General features: G+C 43.5%; 1 protein-coding gene across 6 annotated transcripts in view; it reads left to right on the top strand.

Moving 5' to 3' along the window:
- LOC122551857 (uncharacterized) overlaps positions 1 to 5,850 on the top strand; it is a 54,980-nt gene extending 49,130 nt beyond the window's left edge. For 5 of the 6 annotated variants that reach the window (XM_043694392.2, XM_043694393.2, XM_043694395.2 and 2 more), the window contains 2 exons: positions 3,413 to 3,559; positions 4,049 to 5,850. In XM_043694392.2, the coding sequence (XP_043550327.2) occupies positions 3,413 to 3,559; positions 4,049 to 4,154 (253 nt within the window). In that variant the 3' untranslated portion in view covers positions 4,155 to 5,850. The remainder of the gene's footprint in view (positions 1 to 3,412; positions 3,560 to 4,048) is intronic. The other variant, XM_087989424.1, reaches the window with a different exon arrangement.
- The last annotated feature ends 6,898 nt before the right edge of the window (positions 5,851 to 12,748 follow it).

Raw genomic sequence — 12,748 nt, 5'->3', positions numbered from 1 at the left:
GTCATCTTTACTCTTTTGCTGCAGAGATGTTTTAGGTGAAAAAGGTACCTTTGATAGAGAGTGTTTTGGATGACAGTTTCTACCTTTAGATGGCAGGTTGTCACTCTCTCTCTGGCTAACTCTCAAAATGCCAGCTTACTCATACCCTAAACATCAGATCATCTTATTGATTCAATGTCGTCAAAACAGTAAAATTCAAACTCAATTGGGTTTTATATCCTGGGGCATAATTTAACCTGATTGGTTAAATTCAAATGGTGGTCAAAACGACATGTATCTATTTTACAGCCATATGTTACATATGTTCAATTTTTCAGTATACTCTGAGACTACTAGTCAGACACATGACAGTTGCCTGCAAACTCTCACTGCCAAAACAGCCTTCACTCTCTCTTAAAGGTACAGTACACGTCTTCAACTTCGTAACAGGTAGGACTGATCAAGAGGGCAGTGCCGAGTTGGAGGATTGTAAGGTCAAGGGAGGGGAGATGAGGAAACTGGTGAAATCAACATTGGTCCCGTGTGGTTGGAGGATCCCAAGGCGGAAGATGAGGCAATATTTCTCCAAGTGTCTGGTGGATAGGATTTGACAGGGGAGGTGGTCCAGGACTTGCATGTCCTTGGTGGAGTGGGAGGAGGAGTTGAAGTCTTCGGCCATAGGACAGTGGGGTTGTTTAGTGCGTGTGTCCCAGGGATGTTCTCTGACACAAGTTGGTGTTCTCTCTCCCCAGTGTAAAAGAGACCACATCAAGAGCAATAGAGCTATCTAGCTTCCTTCCCACTTATCTGCTCCACCCTTCACTCCAACCTATCACTGTTTCCCCTGACCTTCATCTACCTATCACATTCCCAGCTACCTTCCCCCTAGCTCCACTCCCCTCCCATTTAACTCTCAGCCCCCTTGGGACCCTCTATATTCCTGATGAAGAGGTTATGCTTGAAACATCGACTCTCCTGCTCCTTGGATACTGCCTGACTGGTTGTGCTTTTCCAACGTCACATTTTTTGATACAGATTCATACAGATTCATACACACATACATTCACAGACATGGACTCACAGGCACCATTAAACACACACCTAAGCACACACTCCATCCAGTATTAGACAGTAGCAAATCATTCCCTATACACAGTACATACTGTAGGTGTAAGTCATGGTGTTGGTTCCCAGGTTTTTTTAGCCACTAGATTAGGCTTCATTCTGCTTCAGATCAGTGAATTGCAGTGTGTCATAGAAATGATATTGTCTTCATCAGAATCTGTTATCCATTCTCCTGATTACTGCTGGGTTATAAGGGTCATACACACTGAGTAATGCAAGGTTACAATAGTCATACACACAGTGAATGATACAAGACACATCTATGATATTCTGTTCATATGTGACGCTTAATTATCCTGACTGTCCAGATTTTCCCATTAACATGAACCAACCAACAATCCAGCCTGTGCCAACACAGTCATTGTTGGTTTATTGTACATTAAGAATGTGATCAGATTCACAATAGCAACTTTTATTTATGAAGCATCTCCAAAATACAAGTACGTCACCAAGATGACACCAAGCCACTAGTGCACAATGGCTAATTGAATGTTAAAAAGATAGATTTTAAAGACAGATGGGGTAGTCTAGGGAGAGAATTCCAGAGCTCACGGCCTTACCTGATGTCTTATCTGCAGTTGGCAGAACAATTAAAATCGGGAGGATAGAATTGGAGGAACAAATTTGTTAGAGTTCTTTGATGGAGTGACCAGGAAGGTTGACGAGGGCAGGGTTGTAGAGGTAATCTACATGGAGAAAATGAGGACTGCAGATGCTGGAGATCAGAGTCAAAATGTGTGGTGTTGGAAAAGCACATCAGGTCAGGCGACATTTGAGGAGAAGGAGAGTCGACATACCGGGCATCTGCCCTTCATCAGGCTTATGCCCAAAATGTTGACTCTCTTGCTGTTGGGATGCTGCCTGACCCGCTGTAATACATATGGATTTCAGTAAGGCCTTTGATAAGGTTCCACAGGATAGGCTGCTCTGGAAGGTTAGATCATGTGGAATCCAGAGGGAGCTGACTAATTGGATACACAATTGGCTTGATGATAGGAAGCAGAGGGTAATAATGAAAGGATGCTTGTCAAACTGGAGACCTGTGTCTAGTAGAGTGCCTCAGGGGTCAGTGTTGGGCCCATTACTCTTGATTATCTACATTAATGATTTGGATGAGAATGTCCAAGGCATGATTAGTAAGTTTGCTGATGACACTAAAATAGGTAGTATCATGGACAGTGAGGAAGGTTGTCAGAAATTGCAGCAGGACCTTGATCAGCTGGGGAAGTGGGCCAAGAAATGGCAAATGAAGTTTAATACAGATAATTTGGAATGTCAAATCAAGGTAGGAGTTTCATTGTAAATGATAAGGCCTTAAGGAGTGTAGTGGAAAAGAGGGATCTTGGAGTTAAGGTGCATGGTTCTCTGAAAGTGGAGTCCCAGGTAGACAGGGCAGTGAAGAAGGCTTTTGGCACACTGGCCTTCAGTCATGGCATTGAGTATAGAAGTTGGGAAGTTATGTTGGAGTTCTACAGGACATTGGTGAGGCTGCATTTGGAGTATTGTGTTCAGTTTTGGTCACCTTGCCATGGGAAGGATGTTATTAAACTGGAAAGAGTGCAGAAGAAATTTACAAGGATGTTGCCAGAACTCAAGGGTCTGGGTTATAGGGAGAGGTTGGACAAGCTAGGACCTTTTTTTTAAAGCGGAGGAGACTGAATGAGGACTTTTATAGAAGTGTAGAAGATCATGAAAGGCATGGATAGGGTGAATGCACTCAGTCCTTTTTCAAAGATTTGGGAATCTAGGACTGGTGGGCATCAGTTTAAGGTTAGAGGAGAAGGAATAAAAGGGAATCTGAGGGGCAACATTTTTACACAGAGGGTGGTAAGCACTTGGAATGAGCTGCCAGGGGAAGTGGTTGAAGTGGATACTTTAACAACATTTGGACAAATACATGGATGGAAAAGGTTTGGAATACTAAGTGGGCCAAGTGCAGGGAAATGGGGTTAGTGTGGATGGACCTTTTGGTCAGCATGGACCAGTTTGGGCCAAAGGGCCTGTCTCAATGCTGTAGGACTCTATGACTCTATGAACACGGAGATCTTGGAATGTTATTGGGCTGAAGGAGATAATGGAGATAGGAAGGCATAAGATGTAGCAAGAATTGAAAACAAGGCTGAGAATTGTAAAATCCAGGCATTGATAGACCTGTGAGTCAATCACACAGTTTGATTGAAAGGGCTGATTTGGAATGATCTATGAGAGCTTCACATCAAAAAATCTGTTTGAAGTTAAAAGGGTATATACAGTTGTACAGTATTTAATTTCTGTATCAGTGAAATTCACTCTTCAAATTCATTTTGAGAATGAGGAGAGCTGAAGAAGATTTGAAGGCAACTTTGAAAAAGACACAAGAAGATGCAAAAAGCAGGGAGGAGGAATCCCACCGTGAAATTCAGGTTCTCAGGGAAACAGTCAGATCCCTGAAGGACCGAACAGTGGAACTGCTGAGGTGAGGCACTGAGTAACACAAAAAAACCTCACTGAATGAAAGCTGAAAGGGACCATCAGAAGAGGCAAATTTATTATTTCAACTAAGTGTGATAAGGTATGGAATGTGGTAGTGCATGGAGGGTGACAGTGTGTGTGGCATGTACAGTGAATGTGATTGTGTGCAGTGTGAGTGACGTGATGTACAGTGAGTGTGATTGTGTGTAATCAGTTTGACATAAGTTGTAGTGAGTGTGACAGGATGACCATTGAGAGTAACAGGATATGTGGTGATTATGTGCAGATATGGACTTTAATAGGATCTGAAGAGTGTGAGACAGAATGTATGGATAGTGAGCTGATAAGGTGTGCGATGAGTGTGACAGTGTATGCAATGATTGTGACAGGGTTTTGTAGTAAGTGTGACACAATGGGTATACAGTGTGTGTAGTGAGTATGACGAGATGAGCGACAGGATGTGTAATTAATATTGACTCTGTGTCTCTCCCAGGGAGAAGGATATCCTGTGGCAGAAATCGAATAATTTGGAGTTTAGCCAGCGACAATTGGATCAGAAACATTTGTCAAGAAAAGATCAATTTGGAAGCAAGAAATGAATTTAATCAGTAGCTGGAAACTTGAGAGCTTCAATGGGTTCTGTCTTCTGTTAGTGCCTGGAGTGGGTGAAATTCTGATCCTTTTCGATAAGTGGGGTACTGGTAGATGGTGAGCACTTTCTGTTTTAAAAGCTGAAGGGGAGGATTTGTAATGAGCATATGTTAATACTCTGGAACAGTACCAGAGCATCTGGATCACATTTATTTGGATCTCCTTTCTCAGTTGCAATTCCCACAGTCTGTAATGGCTGTCAGTGGACTCATGAAAAGTTTGATAAAACAAACTCATCATAGTGCAGGGGTTCGTTTTCCACATAGCATTTATACATTGTTTTTTTCAAATGTTTGTTCAATTTATTTTGATAAATTATCTTTGGATTCTGCTGTTTCCAGTCAGTGAACACCATCCTAACAACTGCCTGCTGAAACTGTACTGCCTTTTCTGCCTTGCCTTCTTTTAAGAAGAACTTGGATTCCTTTTGCATCCGTCAGAACCTTAGGAAGACCCAAAACACTCCACAGCACAAGTGAGAGCTTCAAAGTAGACTGACTGCTCCTGCAGCAGGTTCTCCAAGAACAGGATGACCCAGAATGTCTGTCTGTAGATACTGGCTGAAGGATAAATAGGCAGCAGGATGTTGAGCAGTGCTGCTGGCTGTATGAGCAGTCCTCACTGCTGACCATTGTGTTGTACAAGATGATCTGCACAATTGCTCACCAAAAGGTATATTTGTTACCTCTGAGGTACAGTATTTCCTTATAGGAACCAACAGGATCTATTGTGCTAAAGGGATAATCACTTGGAAGCCTAACATGAAGAGGCTCTTGTAATAAACAGGACGTAGCTAAATGTAGAATAGGCAGTACACATTTTTACACTCAGGTAGTACACATTTTTACAGAGAGTTACAAGGAGGACCTGAGCATACAATCTCACTCCTTTGAACTCTTGAGTTGTTCTCCCACCAATTCCAATCACACAATCAGAGTGGGTGATAGCATGCCCCATTGTTAAACCTTACCAGACCCATGCACTCTTTTACAATGCTGCTTTCCTCTTTTTACAGTCATGCCAAGAGGATCTGAATACCTGAAAGATAATACAAAACTATCTACCTTCCCTTGAAAAAGAAAGAACAGGAAATGGTATCACCTACCTTAAGAAACCAAGACTTATAAAGAGAGGCAGACATACCACCAACACTCCATGAGGATTGATCCTCTGACAATGTGGTACTCTTTCAGCACTTACCCTCTGACAGTGCACATTCCCTCAGCACTGACACTCCGACAGTGCAGCATTCCCTGAGTACTGACCTTCCAATAGTGCAGCCCTCCCTCAGTACTTAACATCCAACAGTGCAGCACTTCCTCAGCACTGACCCTCCGACAGTGAAGTACTCCCTCAGTACTGACTCTCCGACAGTACAGCACTCCCTCAGTACTGACTCTCCGACAGTGCGGCACTCCCTCAGTATTGACCCTCTGAAAATATGGCACTCCCTCAGTATAGACCCCCTGACAGTGCAGCACTCCCTCAGTACTGACCTTCCAACAGTGCGTCACTCCCTCAGTACTGACCCTCTGACAGTGCAGCTCTCCCTCAGTACTGACTCTCCGACAGTGCAGCACTCCCTCAGCATTGACCCTCTGACAGTGCGGCATTCCCTCAGTATTGACCCTCTGAAAATATGGCACTCTCTCAGTACTGACCCCCTGACAGTGTGGCACTCCCTCAGTATTGACCCTCTGACAATATAGCATTCCCTCAGTACTGACCCCCTGACAGTGCAGCACTCCCTCAGTACTGACCTTCCAACAGTGCGTCACTCCCTCAGTACTGACCCTTCGACAGTGCAGCTCTCCCTCAGTACTGACCCTCCAACAGTGCGGCACTCCCTCAGTACTGACCCTCCGACAGTGTGGCACTCCCTCAGTACTGACCCTCCGACAGTGTGGCACTCCCTCAGTACTGACCCTTCGACAGTGCAGCTCTCCCTCAGTACTGACTCTCTGACAGTGCTGCACTCCCTCAGTACTGACCCTCCGACAGTGCAGCACTCCCTCAGTACTGACCCTCTGACAGTGCGGCACTCCCTCAGTACTGACCCTCCGACAGTGTGGCACTCCCTCAGTACTGACCCTCTGACAGTGCTGCACTCCCTAGGTACTGGCTCTTTCTTCTGTAGAGTCATAATAGAGTTGAAACATTAAATCTGTCCCTCTCTCCACAGATGCTGATAGCTTTGTGGAATATTTCCACATTTCAGTCATTTAATTCTTCTTAAGACTGGGGGTTTAGTCCATTGTGCTTTTCCTTACATTTTTCTTTGTTGGAATTACACTGGTTTCACAATGGTAATGATATTTCAGCTGTCCATCTCTAGTCATTACACCAGTCAAGGTACTAGGACTCTCAGGAATGAATGCAATAAAATAGCCCGTGCATCCCAAAGTTATGGTGAGCCATTCTGCACTGCTTCAAACGGTTTGTACCTTTAGTTCTATAATCTTAACATAAGAAAGAAACATGATCTGACATCTCAGGGTTAATACATTTCATACATTTTCATTATTTCTTTTCCAAGTATTTTTGTGATGTATAAAATGTGGCAGTTAATTTGTGCACAGTAAGATCCCAGGAATTGCCAAGTGATATAATCACATGACCTATTTATTAGTAATGCTGGTCAGAAGGTACATCTTGGACACAGAGTTTCCAGTGGTGCACTGAGATCATCCAATTATCCACTGACTTTTTTTTTAACCTTTTAAATGTTTTTAAATTGTGTATTGAAATAGGAAAATAACTCCCTTAAAAAACAGGGGTTACAAAAGGATTACTGTTTCTTTTGAAAGCAAGTAACTGTCATTCATTGTAAACACCGTTTATAAAGCATAATAAAAACCAAAAGAATTATGGATGCTGTAAATAGAAACAAAAACATAAATTGCTAAGGAATGGTCACTCGACCCAAAACATTAACTCTGATTTCTCTTCATAGATGCTGCCAGACCTGCTGAGCTTTTCCAGCAACTTCTGTTTTTATTATTGTTTACACAACAGCTGGTTCAAGCAGTAGTAGGAAAAGATACGAAGGAGTTGGAACAAAATGTGGGTACATATGGAAATACAGCCAGCAGCATGTAACTACTAATTATCATGACAAAGGCCTCTGGCAATCAATGACCAGGGTAGATAAGGACCTCTGGCACGGTGGCACAGTGGTTAGCACTGCTGTCTCTCAGCACCAGAGACTCAGGTTCAATTCCCGCCTCAGGCGACTGACTGTGTGGAGTTTGCACATTCTCCCCGTGTCTGCGTGGGTTTCCTCCGGGTGCTCTGGTTTCCTCCCACAGATGGAAAATGTGCAGGTTAGGTGAATTGGCCACACTAAAGTGCCCGTAGTGTTAGGGGAATGGGTCTAGGTAGGTTGCGCTTCGGAGGGTCGGTGTGGACTTGTTGGGCCAAAGGGCCTGTTTCCATACTGTAAGTAATCTAATCGAAATAACCTCTGATTTAGATCGGGAGAACCCTTCAAACCTCCACCAGGTCAGGAGCTCTCCCTTGTTTTCCGCAGGATAAGAAGAAAACCTGTTTATTTTCCCTTCAACAGTCATGCAAGTTATGCCTTTTAATAAATAAGTCAGAGACCATTGATATGAGTGAACCAGCCACCCTGAGTCTCCTGCAAACCAGTAGAAGCATCTGGAGAAGGAGGACAATGAAACAATGCTTTTATCAGCACAAGAAACATCTCAGCAGATCCTGCAAACAGAAAACCACTGAGTTGCTTTCTCTCTGCTCAAAAATCCTTTATTTCTTTCCCTGTCTGTGTGTTTGTGTGTGTAAGGGGGAGTTTATAAGGGGAATAGAGTTGTAACTAATGGAGTTATGTACTGATGCTTCATAATTGTTTACTTGTAGGGAGTCTATTTATTTGTAATAAATAGTGATTCTTGTCAAGAACCAAAAATGTGGTCTGTACTTTCCATCAACCTGGGTCTGAAAGACTGATAGAAATTCTATTTTTAAAATTTTTAAATCTTGTGACAACTCAGGGAATAGCATCTTTATTTCATAGTTCACATGCTGCCCCAGTGAGCCATAACAATTAGAGGATCTTATTGGCAGTACATTCATCATCATCATCATCAGCGGTCCATTGCAGACAAGGATGACTCTCTTTCAATCTCAGGGTGAGTCCATATGTGGCTGTACAGTCTAATGCAGCCACCACAGGCTCTGTTACATGTGGTGCAGAAGGTGGTCATGGGAAGGGGTGGGTGGGGCATTGGTGTAGCAGCATGCTCCTTTCTCTGTTTGCTGTTGGCTTCCACTTTTTTCCAAAGGCAAGTCTCAATATACTCAATGCCTTCCCAAATGCTCCTCTTCCACTTCGGATGGTCTTGGGCCAGTGATTCCCAGATGTCTTTGGGAATGTCGCACTTTGCCAATGAGGCCTTGAGAGTATCCCTGAAGTGTTTCATCTGTTAACCCTGTGGTTCACCTGCCATTTCAATGCTGGGAGCAGACTTCCTGCTTGGGGAGTCTCATCTCGGTTATGTTGACGACATGCCCAGTTCATTATAGCCGCTCAAGGGTGGTCAGTGCCTCAATGTTCAGGATGTTGGCCTGGTCGAGAATACTAGTGTTGGTGCACCTGTCTTCCCAGTGAATTTGCAGGATCTTGTGCAGGCAGCATTGGTGATACTGCTCCAGTGCCTTGAGGTCTCTGCTGTAGACAACTGAAATGGATACATTGGTGATTGTCTTTTAAAATTCTACAGATTCTGGAAAGGTTCCTGAAGGCTGGAAAATAGTGAATGCAATCCTACAATTTCGGAAGGAGGAAAAGGGAGAAAAGACAAATACAGACATGTTAGTTTGATGTCAGTAGTCATGGTTATGTTACAATCTATTAAAAAGCATGTGATAAGAAGACATAAGACATGGCAGAAATTAAGCCATTCGGCCCATCGAGTCTACACTGCCATTCTATCATGGCTGATCAGTTTCTCAAACCCCTTCTCCTGCTTTCTCCCCACAACCCTTGATCCGCTTGATATTCAAGAACCTATCTATCTCCATTTTAAATAGACTCAATGTCCTGGCCTCCACAGCCTTCTGTGGCAAAGAATTCCATGGATTCACCACTCTCTGGCTGAAGAACTTTCTCCTTATCTCCATTCTTTACTCTAAGGCTGTGCCCTCGGATCCTTGTCTCTCCTACCAATGAAAACATCTTCCCAATGTCTACTCTGTCCAGGCCAATCAGTATTCTGCAAGTTTCAGTCAGATCCCCCCTCATCCTTCCAAACTCCATCAAGTATAAACCCAGACTCCTCAAACATTCCTGATATGTTAAGCTTTCCATTCCTGGGACCATTCTCATGAACCTCCTCTGAACATGCTCCAGGGCCAGTACATCCTTCCTGAGATATGGGGCCCAAAGCTGCGCACAATACTCCAAATGTGGTCTGACCAGAGCCTTATGGAGTCTCAGAAGTACATCCCTGCTTTTATATTCAAGTCCTCTCAAAATAAATGCCATCATTGCATTTGCCTTCCTCACTACTGATTCAACCTGCATTTACCTTGAGAGAATCCTGGACTAGAACTCCCAAGTCTCTTCAGGTTTCTGAATTTTCTCTCCATTTAGAAAATAGTCCATGTCTCTATTCTTCCTACTAAGATGCATGACCTCACACTTCCCCACATTGTACTCCATCTGCCACTTCTTTGTCCACGCTACTAACCTGTCCAAAGGCAAAAGTGAGGACTGCAGATGCTGGAAACCAGAGTTTAGATCAGAGTGGTGCTGGAAAAGCACAGCAGGTCAAGCAGCATCCAAGGAGCAGGAAAATCAATTTTTTGGGCAAAAGCCCTTCATCAGGAATTTCAGTTCCTGATGAAGGGCTTTTGCCCAAAACATCGATTTTCCTGCTCCTCAGATGCTGCCTGGCCTGCTATGCTTTTCCAGCACCACTCTGACCTAACCTGTCCAAATCCTTCTGCAGCCTCCCCCTCTCCTCAATACTACCTGCCCCTCCACCTATCTTTGTATCATCTGCAAACCTAGCCAGAATGCCCCCAGTTCCTTCATCTAGATTGTTAATGTATATAAAGTAAAAAATTGTGGTTCCCAACACTGGACTTTGTGGAACACCACTTGTCACCGGCTGACATCCTGAGAAGGACCCTTTTATCCCCATTTTTTGCTTTCTGCCAGACAGCCAAGGCTTTTATCCATGCTAGTACCTTGCCTCTGGCACCATGGACCCTTATCTTACTCAGTAGCTTCCTGTGCTTCACCTTTTCAAAGGCCTTCCTGAAGTGCAGGGTAGATAACATTCTTTGACCTGCTCATTACTTCCTCAAAGAATTCAAGCAGATTTGTCAGGCATGACCTTCCCTTGATGAAATAATGCTGACTTTGCCATACACTTCCAAGTATTCAGAAATCTCACCCTTCACAACGGATTCCAGGATCTTACCCACGACCAAGGTTAGGCTAATCGATTTGTAATTTTCCATCTTTTGCCTTGTTCCCTTTCTAGACAGGGCAGTTACATTAGTGATTTTCTAGTCCTCTGGGACCCTCTCTGATTTTAGCAATTCCTGAAAGATTGTCTCTAACAACATTTAGAAAAGAATAGTAAAATTGGATGCATGGATTTACGGAAGGGAAATTATGATTGACAAAGTTGGAGTTTCTGTGGATGTTAATTGTAGCATGAAGGAGTATCAGTGGATGTAATGTATTTGTGTTTTCAGAAGGCTTTTGAAAAGGTCTCTCAGAGGACAGTGGTAAATGGTGCATGGGATGGGGTGGAATTTGTCAGGGTACATTGAGAATTGATTTATGGATAGAGTACAGAGAGTAGAAATAAATAGTATATTTTCTCATGATGGCAGGTTGATACTAGTGGGGTACAGTAAAGATCAATGCTCGATTCACAATTGTTCACAATTTATGACTAATTTGCATGTGGGCCCCTATTGTAATATTTCCAAGACTGGGGCGGCACGGTGGCTCAGTGATTAGCACTGCTTCCTCATGGTGCTAGGGACCTGGGTTTGATTCCAGCCTCAGGCAACTGTGGAGTTTGCATATTCTCCCTGTGTCTGTGTGGATATCGTCCCGGTGCTCTGGTTTCCTCCCAGTCCAACGATGTGCAGGTTAGGTGGATTAGCCACAGGAAACAAAGGGTTACAGGTCTGGGTGGGATGCTCTTCGGAGGGTCAGTGCGGACTCGATGAGCCAAATAGCCTGCTTCCACACTTTGGAGATTCTATGATTCTATCAAACTGCATGGTAATACAGGTTGTGATGAGTGTGCAAGGAAGCTTCAAGTAGATTTGAACAAGCTGTGTGAATGGGTTAGAACAAGGAAATAGAACGTAATAAGTATGAAGTAATTACTTTTGATAGACAAAAAAGAAAAGACAGAATATCTTATCGAAGTGAGAGTTGGGAAGTGCAATTGTTCAAAGGGACCAGGGTGCCCTTGTCCATGAATCACTGAAAGTTAATATGCAGATACAGAAAGCAATTAGCAAGCAATTTATCACAAAGGGATTGAGCCTGACCAGGAGAGATTGAGGAGATGAGGTCTGTATTGCCTAGTCACAGGAGGATTCTCTCTGACCAGTCCAGCAAGCAAAACTGTTGTTTCAGGAAGCTGATAATCTGCTATGTGATGCAATATGGCTCTCATTGAATGGCTGCTGGACATGTGTGGATTGGGTTGTGGAGAGGAGTTATCAGTCTTTGCTGTTGGAACTATGGATTGGCGTAAGGTGAACGTATCATGACTGCTGCCAGGATAAAGGGCATTCATCAACTCTCTGTCAAGGGATAGTTAGACACCAACTTAGACGATAAGACCATTTGGACTATTGAGTCTACTCCATCATTTGATAATGGCTGATTCACAACTTCATTCTCCTGCCTTCTCCACATAAACCTTGATCCCCTTACTAATCAAGAATATATCTATTTCTGTCTTGAAGACACGCAAGGATTTGGCCTTCACAGCCTCCTGCGACAATGAGTTTCACAGAGTCACCACCTTCTGGCTGAAGAAATGCCTCCTCATCTCAGTTCTAAAGGGGCTCAGAGGCTGTGCTCTTGGTTCCTAGTCTTTTCTACCAGTGCAAATATCTTCTCCATGTCTACTGTATCCAGACATTCCTGTAATCTGTAAGTTTCAATTAAATCCTCCTGCATCTTTTTAAACTGCATTGAGTACAGACCCAGAGTCCTCAATCGCTCCTGATCTGGCAAGTCCTTCATTCCAGGATCATTCTTGTAAACCTTTTCTGACCCCCTCCAAGGCCACCACAACCTTCCTTAGACACAGGGCCCAAAACTGCTCTCAATATTCCAAATGCTGTCTGACCAGATGCTTAAACAGTCTCAGCAGTACCTCATTGCTCTTGTCTTCTAACCCATTTTACAGTTAAGATTTTACTCTACACTTTCCTAGCAAAGGTAGAGAGATGGCAGTAAAATCCTCTCCCCCCTCTTCAAGGCATATGTGACTTCATGGACACATCTGTAGATAGTGAACTATATAATATTGCCAAT

This window comes from Chiloscyllium plagiosum, unplaced genomic scaffold (genome assembly GCF_037043375.1).
Source record: "Chiloscyllium plagiosum isolate Xiang-an unplaced genomic scaffold, Cpla_swu_hap1 HiC_scaffold_7, whole genome shotgun sequence".
Classification (NCBI taxonomy): domain Eukaryota; kingdom Metazoa; phylum Chordata; class Chondrichthyes; order Orectolobiformes; family Hemiscylliidae; genus Chiloscyllium; species Chiloscyllium plagiosum.
This window is presented reverse-complemented; position numbering and strand designations above follow the sequence as displayed.